Here is a 12802-nt window from a genome sequence, read left to right as displayed (position 1 = left end):
GATATGAAACAGGCTTTCATTTATTTTGGCTTGAAAACTACTTGCATGTGACATCATGTCAAAATAAAAAAGAACTTGATGAAAAGACTAATCTGTAACAAAGATAAAAGGAAATAAAAAATTAGAATAGCAAGATCATAAATATACACACATACACACATCACACACTTCCAAGGGAAAACGGAGAGGAGGGTGGAACTTCCCAAAGAAGCTTTCAACCAAGACCAGAGGGATAATTAGCAAGTTCATCAGTCCAGAAAGACAGCTACACACAGTTTGTGCTCATTAATCGGAAGTTGCCATCTTGTCTTCCAAAAAGATGGCTTTAAGCATTCCATTTTGCCATGATCAATAAACGCACCAGCTGCTTCATACCATATTCCTCTGATGAACACCAGTCTAATCTACAAATCATAACCTAGAACATTAGTAAATCAAACTTGATGAAATTCAAGTGGAACAGACAAACCTCTTCTAGTTTTGTTTAGTGGTAACTACTTAAATGAAATATTTACTACTGTGTCTGCAGAATAATTAGAAAGCTTTCTCCTCTGTTCAGTAGTCAATGGACTGTTAAAATGAAGATGATGTGGCTTTGTCTGAGTGCTCCACCACCTTACTACTGCAGCAGGACAAGACTTCACAGACTCTAGGAGATATGAGATGTCCTGTCAGTCCTTCAAGTCCCTTGGAAAAAAACCCTGGCAACTTTCTCTGATGTGATGAATACAAGGGAATTTGGGGCAAGTGATATTCCAGCCTCCCTTGTTGCTTTCATCCACTGCTGCAAATCACAGGCATTCTGTGGGACAGAATTCCCTATGGAGATACCACAGAAAAATGACACTGGGTGTAAACACACATTTTAAACCTAATAGGAAAACCTGTATGTGGCCAGTTTAGAGGATGCTGGATACAATACATTTTGACATTCCATGGATCCTCTGCACCAATTTAACCAAAGATCCTTCCTGGCCTTCAACTGTTTTCAGCCCCCTCTAGAGCAGCCAGGCTTTCTACTTTTGCTATGGATTTCAGTTGAAGAACTTTCCTCCTTTTGTCAATGTCTATTCAAAATTGCTCTTCAGCTTCATTTGCAACTCACAGACTACTGCTGTCTCCTCCTCGTTTCTTTCTGTTTCTGTCATAAAGACAGGATTATAAAAACACAATTAAAGCAGCAGCAATATTATAAGAATTTGAAGATATAGGCTCCATTAAGTCTTACATGTACAAACATTTTCATTAATGAAAATAGGTTTCAGAACAATTCTGCTCATTTTCACTTAATTGCTGGCTAATGGAGTCTCTTGGTGTGTCTCTGTGTGTGTTCTGAGGTTTCTTTCTAAGGAAAAGATAATATAATAATCTGAATTACCTTAGATAAGCTCTCAGGACTGACAGTAAGAGACCCCTTCTCATGGTAGTGCCTGACTTTTTGCAGCAGAGTGATTTGAACAAGTGCCATGAAAATTCCCATTTACTCCCATTATTTACCACCAATTTTATGGCCAATTTCCATGCCTATTACAGCTCTCTAGTTCTTTACCACAGTATAGACATTGTTCTTAGAAAGATGAGGGCAGAGGGAAAGAGGAAATATTCAGCTTGTAAAGGTCACTAAGTGAGCAGAATAAGGGAATTCATGGAAGACTTATTACCATGATTAAATACTTATTATCCAGTCAGACACACTCTGCAAACATCTTACTAAGGCTTAATTTTAACAACATTGCTCAAGCTTACCTAATCACAAGCTTTTTCTTACGTACAAATATAAAACATTTTTGTACCTGAAAGAAGGACTGACATAAGTAAGGAACATTTTTAAAGCTCTTTTCAATATTGCTGTTGTTTAAATGATACTCTGCTAACTGCATTGTTCTTAGCCTGAATCCCATGCTTCAGAAGAAACTTTGAGGATAACTGAGTAAAGAATAATTTGCAGTGGTTCAGTTTTGGAGATGTGCAATGATCCTGTATATTCTCTGCTGGTAATGTACAAGACGGCAATACCATTATAAACCTGCTAGTGACCATTTCAACAGTTATGCTCTATGAAATGGCACTATCTATACACTTGTTTTCATAAATCTAGGTAATCGATACCCAGAGGGTCAAAACAGTTCCTGACCGTCTGGATGGTTAGAGTGAAAGACTCTCAGTGGTACAGTCTGTATATGCCATCATTATTTTAGCCTCTTACAATCACTTAAGCAAAAAGAAAAAGGGATTTTTTTTTCCTCCAGAGAAAAGTCTCCCTTTCGTAATCGTATCTGCTTTTAATCAAGGAACCATAATTTTGATGCTTTAAAGGCAGAGACAATAATTTCTACTGCTTCTGACACAACTTATTTGAAATTCAGAACGACAAGGAAGGCAATTAACTGACATTTTTCTACATAATAATATAAGTTAGGGCTCTAAGGCTTTGTCTACACTAGGGAAATTTAGACGAGTTTCTCACTGTTGCTGATACTGCCTTGGCCAAGGCACTGTTAGGAATATGCAAGGTCTCATGCAGACAAACTCACCAGCCTCAAAAATCGCTGTCAGCAATTAAGGCTTTCTTGGAACAGAACAGGAACAGCATTCACAGGTATGAATATCTCTACACAAATAACAAAAAAGCTCATGGGTAAGACTCACTCCCTCTTTGAAGGAAATTTATAACAAGCCTATTGTTACCAAAAATATTCCCAAATAATGTCACCATCCTTCCTTAATTCTTTTACTTTGTTAAAGCCTCCATTTCTTTAAAAGATATTTTAACTTTGAATAGTATACTCCTGAAACATTTCTTAAAATTAAGAATTCTTTAAAATGTTACTTTTGAATAAACCCAGGAAGTTGAATGCTTGAATTATTTTCTTAAGAATGTGATTTCTTACCAGCATTTCTGTAGAATAAACCCTGAAAGATGCTTTATAATATGACTTCCTCACAACACGGATCTGATTCTTTGGTGCCTATCATCACACTTGCACAATATTTAAAAGCTACTCCTCCACCTGAATGGCACTTTTAAATGAAACTTCTTCTATTTAAAAAATAAATCGTTAAAACATTGCTGGAAGGAATATGGTTACAAATGAGGATATTGGCAGAAATCCAATGTTATTGGGAAGGTAGGATATTCACACTAATCCTGCTGCCAGTGGTGATTAATCAAAAACTGTTAGATACCTGAAGCCCTAACAGTTCATTCAATATGATTCCCATTGCAGAATGACCTGCTTTCGCTGACAAGATATTTATGCAGGGCAAAAAAAAAAAAAAAAAAAAAAAAAAAAGAAAAGAAAAGGAAAATCGTGAAAGCTCAAAAACACAAAGATACAAATGTTCACATTTTATTTACAGTCTCAGCTTTTAGTGTGGTGGTTTGCGTATCAGGAGAGGTGATTTTTGTCTGCACAGTATAGTTAATCAAGAAATCCACACAAATCAGATGGCAGAACTGCAGAGATCTGAGGCTAAAACCCCTGTGACTATGGAGTAACAGAGAGGTAATGGAAGAGCAAATGAATGCAGAGAATGTGGAAGATAGCAATGGAAAAGATGGAGGAATGATGCAAATGCCAAGTGGTGAGAGCAAAAAGAAAACTCCAACCCTTCACAAGTTTATATGTTGGTGTTACAGATTTTGTTTGCAGCAGGTGCTTCAATTTCCTTGTGAACAGTGCAGAATTTGGCAATTATGAATGAAAGGCATCTTCCCATAAGCATGAAGGATTTAAAATTATTTACAATTTTTCATTTGCCTGAAGCAGGTTGAATCCTAAATTATACAACAAGAGAACACCCTCAACAAAGTCCAGTTCCTATAATATGCACAGAGAGAGGTAAATCTTTCCCTGTCATTCACACATCCTGTTGACACCTGCTCTCCAGATGTTGGATGAGCATCACATTGCATACTAAGTAAGTATTGTATTGCCAATTAATATATTTTCACATACATAACACAAAATTAGATTTTGAGATCTTTCTATGTAACTGACAGAAATTTAGGATTCGTAAGACACCATCTTTAGTGAGGCAAGCCTATATAAATATCAGATTACACTGATGTCAAACTAGAACCAAGAAAACCAACCCCAAAACACCCACCTGATAGTTTGCGTGCTAAGGAAAAGCTAATAGGTGCTGTAGGAACATAGTGCTGAATTTTCTCCCTGAAATAATGTGTGATGCTCTATAGAACTGGTATGTAGTTCTACTTTATATAAAACTGATAATATGAACCACAAGGATACCTAGATTGCTATCTAGGTATCAGGACACCCCATCCACTCCCACCTTCCCAACTACATGTAAAAATAAAGCACATCATCAGTGTTGTAGTGTTTTTTGGCTCTTGTGTCAGAGAATCTGTGTTTCTAGCAATCAGCTTGTGAACACATACAGTTGAGCTACACAAAGATTCAAAATCCAAGGAACAAGACATCAACCAAAGATCACATTTGTGGGAATTCATACTGCTTTATTAATAAAGCCTCTTGTTCTTACCTACCTCTGAATAAAGTCTCTTATTTTCAGCTGTGTAACTAAACTTAAATAAATCAAACCAAATCAAAATAGGACTCTCTTCAGTCTGTGAAGTGAGCCCCTAAAAACGGTTCATCAGTCAGAACCAAACCTGTATTACGTGTCAGACATTTTTTATTTATTTTGTTACATACTGCTTTGCCAATTATGTATTAATTTGGTTAATATAATATGATCTTAGCTTCTTTCTGCAAATCTTTGGAAGTGACCTGAATAGGCACTAAATATGTATGGTCTTTAAACATTAGGCAAATAACGTCAGTTGTACATAACATGTCCTTGAGTCTAAGGAAATACGCTCAATACAGCACACTGGTAAAGAGTTCACAGCTGCACATTTACTGCTCTTACTTGTGTAGATAATCTTGTTTCTAGAATAAGAATACAATTGCTATTCCACTTTAAAAGCACATTTTACCTTGATTCAAATTTTCACTCATGGAGGCAAGCTAAAAAATGCTTTAATTTGAGTTAGCATAATAAATTTTGGATTAAACTTATTCAGACTAAGTCACTTGTATCCCCACAAAGATGAGTTCAAATCGTAGACAAGGGTTACTAAACATTCAATGCTTATTAATCAGATTTTCTCAAGACCAGTTCTTCCTCTAAGTAGTTCCAGTATGAAATAGATAAATAAAGTATTAGATAAACTATTATCTCACACAAAGTGAGAAACTCCCCCACAACTATTTTCAACGATACCTCTACTAGTTTAATACCTGTTATGTGATATTCATTTAGTAAAAAATTTAATGTCCTCTCCTTTAGAGAATACCAGCCACAGAGACCTACCTGTCATTTGTGTTGCTTGAGAATTTCAGAGAGGAAGGTCTTGTTAAAACCCTTCAGCACACATGCACTGAAGTCCCACAGGGCTACAGTGTGCTCCTTCTCCCTGAGCCTTGTCTTTGACAGGGAGAAAGGATGAAAAGAGGGTTTGCCCACTCTGGTGTTTTGCTTGCCCTCCTTAGCATCCTGTGTACACGTCTTGGGACCATCCTGAACTGACAGGGCTTGAAGACTTCCCACCTGAGGCCAAAACCCTGCTCTCCCTGCCCTGAAACAACTGGTAGATGGCACTTGAGAGGAAAAATGCAATGGCCTTTTAGTTAAGGCACTGGGCAGACTCTGGAAAACTGGATTCAATTCCTGGCTTCGTATGGATCTTCTTCACAACCCTGGGCAGCTACCTGTGCCTTGGTACAAAACCTCCCTCCCCATGCAAAACTGTTTTGAGACTGTATCTGTTAATATTTGACAGACGCTGTGCTAGGGCTCTGCATCAATGGGTACACAGTGTGGGAAGTAGGTCAGAGCTCAGGATGATGTTTGAGAGTAGAGCTATATATCACACCGATGAACTGCAGCTTCTATCTTCTTTCACATCATCTTTTATACCTTGGGCAATCACTTCATGTGTTTAGTATTTCTATTACTAGTATTACATGTCTACTTGCACAAAATTTGTCCCTGACATTACAGAAGATAAAGCTATCACAGTTTAGTGATTGAGCAGACATCTACATATGTTTTCCATTACTATTATGCCATGCAGGTTGAGGAACTGACATATTTAACTAAGTAGATATGGAGAAACAGAGAAAAAGAGAACAGGCAGACACTATGACCAAGCCAAACCTGCAGCCCTATAGATTTCTAAATATCCTATAATCTTTAAAGTTTCTGTGACAGAACTGAGCTCTCTGGCTATCACTTCAGTATTTTAACTTGAACATAATCCTTGGCAGAATGCATTCAACAAACTGGAGCTACATGTATCATGTTGAAACATACCTATGCAGATGTTAATATACAGATGCAGGAAGAAAATACACCTTCATTTTGACAAGGAAACGCAAAACTTTAGTTAGTATACAGAAAAGCACACAAAGCAATGATTAATGAGCATTTGTCTAATGAAAGGGCTTCTAGTGGTAGAATGAGGCCTCCATGCCTAATTAGCAAATATTAATCTGCTTTAATTAATCAACCTTAATAAAAATGATTATATAAAATAATGGCTTAGAAAAATTAAAGCAAATACTACCCACACACTGTACAAAAGATTTTTTGGTAATCATATGCTGCTGACAATTCATCAGATTTAACAAGGTAGAGGGAAAGAAGAACTGACCTCCCGAGGACAGATGATTCTCTTGGGACGTGGTGCCTCTTGTTGCAATTGATACACTGTCAAACACAAAAATGTACATACAGATCATTAGCAGATGGCAACATACATAAACTTTTATTCAGATGAGTCTTTTTAGCCAGAGGCTGCAGAGAAAAATGCAAATGTAAAGAAAAGGAGAGCAAACGGAGGTATTTCAGTGTATCTAAGTCATTTATATGAAAATCGGTTGTTGACCTGCAAGCTAACTAAAGTGATCATTGGTTGAACTTTTAGAAGTATTATCTCCTTTTGTACTTGTTATTACATTTCTATACCAGGGAAGACTAGCCAGAAAGGTTTATTAGGTGTATCTCAGGATAAAATCTCACTTTTGCATATACCATGCCATAACAACTCAAGAACAGATTGCTTACCAGTAACACCAGTGGTTTTTTGGATAGGCCAAGAAAAAGTTCAGCATATTTGAAAGGGTTCACCACAATCTCGTAATTTATTTCAAGATTTGCTGGCAATTACTGACGAGCAAGCAAACATTCCTTTCAGAGCAATTATGCCCTATTCAAATGGCCCTGGATCAATTTTGCGAATCTTCTGAGGGCTGGAGAAGAGAGACCTGAGGCTAGGGGTAGTCGCTGAACCCTGGCCCCCAGCCTCTTCACTGCATGGATTTAATGAGATCCTCGTCTTCCTTTCCACTCCAGAGTCATGAGAAGAAGCTGACATGCAATGACAGTAATCAATTCCAGTGCAGACAGACTGTCTCTCCGTAACTCCAGTAAAAATCCCAGAGGTTTGGATTGCCTCCCTTGAGAAAGGCCTTCTGTATGCTGACCTTCTTGTATTTGGAAAGATCATGTCGTGTCTATGAATTTTTTTAAAAGACCGAGTTTCTAGGACAGGGCTCTTAATAATGCTTGTGAAGCTCAGAATTATGCCCCAAAAGGTGGTAGATTATGGGAGGAATATAAATGGCTGTAGGTTTGATGTTTGAACAGCAGCCCTGTTGCAGAAAGTGAATTGAAATGGTAGGTGTTACTCTTCAGCACCTTCTCCCACCTCCTGCACCTTCTCCTTAAATGGGGCTAGGAGCAATGACATCTGTGAAGTGTGGAAGCCCTCGGCTTGCACCCAAGTTTATCACTCAGGGGATGTGAAAGCTTTGGGGGCTTCTGTTCTTTGCTAATGTCAAAGTGGAAAAAAACATAATCTCTCCTTTTCTGAACCCAACCTTCATCCCTGGTTCCTTGGAGGGGCACAGAAAGAGAGTTCATGATTTCTTATATTCCCTATCGGTTTTCATGCATATGGATGTGATCCAGCTCTGGCTTTGTACTAAGGCTTTGGATTTAACCTGCATCATTCAGCACTGCCAGATCTCCCACTACTTTTGCACAAGATTCATGATAACTTGTGGTCTTTCTTACCTCTTGCAATTGTGTGACTAAGATTCAAAGCCTTCCTTTTACTCTTTTGTGATCAAATGACTTGTGTATCCAAAAGAATTGCCAAGCAAAGCATGAAAATTTTGCTTCAAAAATCACAGATAATTTTTTAAAACTCTGATTATTCTGGAGCCCAGTATCATGATTTTAGAGTCCATTTCTGAATGTCTGAAATCAGCATAACCACTGATTCAGCAAGTTACTGATTCTTAATACTAAGCATATCCAAGAGGAAAACAGCAACTTTTTTCTTCCCCCACACATTTCCAGTAGAGAGAAGGAACTCTAAGGATTCAAAATATTGCAAGAATATAGAATCATAGAATCATAGAATCATAGAATCATCTAGGTTGGAAAAGACCTTTAAGATCATCCAGTCCAACCATTAACCTACACTACCAAGCCCACTCTAGACTAATCAAGGGTAGACCAGACTAAACCATATCCCGAAGTGCCACATCTACCCGTTTTTTAAACGCCTCCAGGGATGGGGACTCCACCACCTCTCTGGGCAGCCTGTTCCAATGCCTGACCACCCTTTCCGTAAAGAAATTTTTCCTAATTTCCAGTCTAAACCTCCCCTGGCGCAGCTTAAGCCCATTTCCTCTTGTCCTATCGCTAGCTACTTGGGAGAAGAGACCAACACCCACCTCACTACAACCTCCTTTCAGGTAGTTGTAGAGAGCGATAAGGTCTCCCCTCAGCCTCCTCTTTTCCAGGCTAAACAACCCCAGTTCCCTCAGCCGCTCCTCATAAGGCCTGTGCTCCAGACCCTTCACCAGCTTCGTTGCCCTTCTCTGAACACGCTCCAGCACCTCAATGTCTTTCTTGTAGTGAGGGGCCCAAAACTGGACACAGTATTCCAGGTGCGGTCTCACCAGTGCCGAGTACAGGGGGACAATCACCTCCCTGCTCCTGCTGGCCACAGCATTCCTGATACAAGCCAGGATGCTGTTGGCCTTCTTGGCCACCTGGGCACACTGCTGGCTCATGTTCAGCCGGCTATCTACTAACACCCCCAGGTCCTTTTCGGCCAGGCAGCTTTCCAGCCACTCCTCCCCAAGCCTGTAGCGTTGCATGGGGTTGTTGTGACCGAAGTGCAGGACCCGGCACTTGGCCTTGTTGAACCTCATACAGTTGGCCACGGCCCATCGATCCAGCCTGTCCAGGTCCCTCTGCAGGGCCATCCTACCCTCCAGCAGATCGACACTCCCACCCAATTTGGTGTCGTCTGCAAACTTACTGAGGGTGCACTCGATCCCCTCATCCAGATCATTGATAAAGATATTGAACAAGACTGGCCCTAAAACAGAGCCCTGGGGAACACCGCTCGTGACCGGCCGCCAACTGGACTTAACACCATTTATCACTACTCTCTGGGCTCGGCCACCCAACCAGTTCTTTACCCAGCGAAGAGTATGCCTGTCTAAGCCGTGAGCTGCCAGCTTCCCGAGGAGGATATTATGCGAGACGGTGTCAAAAGCTTTGCTAAAGTCGAGGTAGATGACATCCACAGCCCTTCCATCATCTACCAGGCGGGTCACCAGGTCATAGAAGGAGATCAGGTTGGTCAAGCAGGACCTGCCTTTTGTGAACCCATGCTGGCTGGGCCTGATCCCCTGGTTGACCTGTACTTGCCTGTGGAGTTCGCTCAAGATGAACCTCTCCATAATCTTCCCCGGCACCGAGGTCAGGCTGACAGGCCTGTAGTTCCCCGGGTCCTCCTTCCGGCCCTTCTTGTAGATGGGCATCACATTGGCAAGCCTCCAGTCATCAGGGACCTCCCCTGTTAACCAGGACTGTTGATAGATGATGGAAAGTGGCTTGGCAAGCTCCTCTGCCAGCTCCCTCAGTACTCTTGGGTGGATCCCATCCGGCCCCATAGACTTGTGAGCGTCCAGGTGGCATAGCAGGTCATTAACTGCTTCCTCCTGGACTATGAGGGCTCCATTCTGGTCCCTATCCCTATCCTCTAGCTCAGGGGCCTGAGTACCCTGGGGATGACCGGTCTGGCTGTTGAACACAGAGGCAAAGAAGGCGTTAAGTACTTCAGCCTTTTCCTTGTCCTCGGTGACAATGTTCCCCCCCACATCCAGCAAAGAATGGAGATCCTCCTTGGCTCTCCTTTTATTGCTGATGTACTTATAAAAGCATTTTTTATTGTCTTTTACAGCACTGGCCAGATTGAGTTCTAGCTGGGCTTTTGCCTTTCTAATTTCCTCCCTGCAGGACCTAACAAGATCCCTGTACTCCTCCTGATTGCTTCCCAATTAAAGTAAAAGATCTATTCCCCCAATTTATTAATTTGAAATTTAATTGAAAAATCATACTTCATAAAAATCCTATTTTTCAATAATCAAATCTGTTAATTATTACTGACATAGCAAATTAAGCTAGTGGAGCTGTTTCTAAGATAACCTTCATAGCTCTGGTGCAAAACAAGTTGGTCCGAAGAACACATAGGAAGCCTATCTTATGATGCATTTATAAGAAACAAGAAAAGCAAAGAGCTCTCTGAAATCACCAAAAGGATCTCTGAGGCTGATAGCACTGGAGAAACAAGGGTGGAGAGAAGAGACAGTGTTTCACACAACAAAGGAAGGAATGACTAACAGGAGAGGGCAGATATATGAAAGATTTGAAAGCAAACACAAAAAACTGGATGCTGATAGGATACAGTGGGATGAATCAGTGCAGGGGTTCATGATGAATGCAAGGAAGACAAATCATCGTAACAACTGTATTTTGAATAGACTGGAAAAGGTTGCTGTCATTCTCAGAGAGGCACGTGTAATTAATCGGCACAATAATCTGAACTGAGAAAGACATGTGATTTAGAAATACATCAGAGGAAAATGTAGTAAGATTATTACTATACGAATAAATAATAATAATAATAACAATAATAATAATAATAATAATAATAATAAAAATTATATGCTGCCTTAAATGTGCAGGATGCGAAAACGGCCACAAGTAACAAGCATGATTGAGATTGTGAATGGTGGTAATCACAGCGAACATCATGAATGGGAAATGCTTTCCTGGGAAAGATAAAGAATTCAGATTTGGCCATATTAGCTTTTAATTGAAAGACATTAAACTGACAGAAAGACAACCCAGTGGAACTACTGGAGAGAGATGCAGACCCATGAGATGGAGGGAGAGAAGACAGATCGGGAACAGAAAGAGTGGACTGAGAACCACCAGTGGCATCATGGTAAGGGATGCCAAGCAGTTCAACGGGAGACAAACAACAGAGAAGAGACAGATAGGCACACAGCTGCCAAGGATCCCCAAAAAAGACACATGGCAAGGCAAGGGTGGAGGAGGTAAAACAACAGTGAAAGTGGAGTTAAGTGAAAAACTAGGAACAGGCAGTATCACACACACTAAGGTATTAAGGAGCAAAGCCAGGGTGACCCTACCAAAAGCTGTGTTCTTCTCTAGAAAGGTTCTCTCCTGTTTCTGCTTCAAATGATTGCTACATGAAAGCCTGCTAATGGGCTGTGAATACAAGTGCAATATTATGGCTAAGGTGACTTGAGAAAAATGTGCCCTACAGCTAAGTTCCAATGAGCACAGACACTTCATTAAGTGACCTCATTTTCAGAAGTGTTGAACATCCTGCAGCTCTGCCCAATTTCATTATATATTTTTTCCAAAGTGCTGGGCACTCACACTCTGGCTGACATTGCTGAGACCCCAGCAGAGTCCAGGGGATGGTCAGAAGTTCACAAAGCACATGCCCCTCACCTACTTGCTTGAATGACAAACACGCCTTTCCTTTCTGCCTCATTTTCCCCCTCCACCTCTGAAAATCTTAAAACAGAATTCAATGTATAAGGGCATGGTTAACTGAAATAATAGAAAAACACACTTAGATACAGTGGTAAGCAGTGATTGACATCTGACCCAGTCTATTCCAGCATTTAGAACTGACAGTCAGGTTGGAGACAAACCCACTGTGATCACAAAAAAGATGACACTTGAACATAATGATGCATTATTATTTTAGCCCTGAGAAAATTAACCTTATAAAAAGTCAACTGCATGCAAAAAGAAAATGTATTATTACTGCTTAGAGAACAGCATCAGACTGGGAGTAGCTTTTTGTTCAGCACCAGATGCAAATGAAAGGCACAGTAATAGTACACACTAAATATTAGACCAAAATGCAGCACTGCAATAAAAAAATGCAGTAGCTTTTAATTGGCCCTTGAACGTCTTTATCAGTCATAATTCAGATTGTTTGCCAGCATTTGTAGTATCATAATCACCTGGGAACTTACAAAGTTAACAAAACTTTAATTTATTATTGAATTTCTAGGGGAACATTTCTTCAAGGTGTAAAGTAACTAGTTAGAATATATCTCTCTCTGTTGTTCCTGCTAGAGGATGAGTCTTGTCTCGTGGGATGAATAAGGGAAATTCTACAATATGTTCTAGAAAGAACCGTCTAATTCTGAAATCTGATCTGTCTAAGAAACAAAGGGATGACATGCAAAAATCAACACTTACTCCTTTTCTGCCAGGGAAGAAGGACTATCACCAATTTCTTCATACTTTTTTCATTCTGCAGTGTGTCAGGAACTCAAGCTTTCTCCTTTAACTCACCTATGACTAGTGTGCAGTGACGCTCCAGCGGAGAGGAAAAATTCCTATCATCACTTTT

The 12802-nt window shown here is 40.1% G+C and overlaps 1 protein-coding gene across 1 annotated transcript in view; it reads right to left on the bottom strand.

The window, feature by feature from the left end:
* The window catches only part of CHN2 (chimerin 2), a 172864-nt gene that overhangs the window by 85867 nt on the left and 74195 nt on the right, over nucleotides 1-12802 (bottom strand). Inside the window, exon 3 of the mRNA XM_075728238.1 lies at nucleotides 6686-6741. Coding sequence (XP_075584353.1) covers nucleotides 6686-6741 — 56 coding nt within the window. The remainder of the gene's footprint in view (nucleotides 1-6685; nucleotides 6742-12802) is intronic.

This window comes from Pelecanus crispus, chromosome 2 (assembly GCF_030463565.1).
Source record: "Pelecanus crispus isolate bPelCri1 chromosome 2, bPelCri1.pri, whole genome shotgun sequence".
Lineage (NCBI taxonomy): Eukaryota > Metazoa > Chordata > Aves > Pelecaniformes > Pelecanidae > Pelecanus > Pelecanus crispus.
This window is presented reverse-complemented; position numbering and strand designations above follow the sequence as displayed.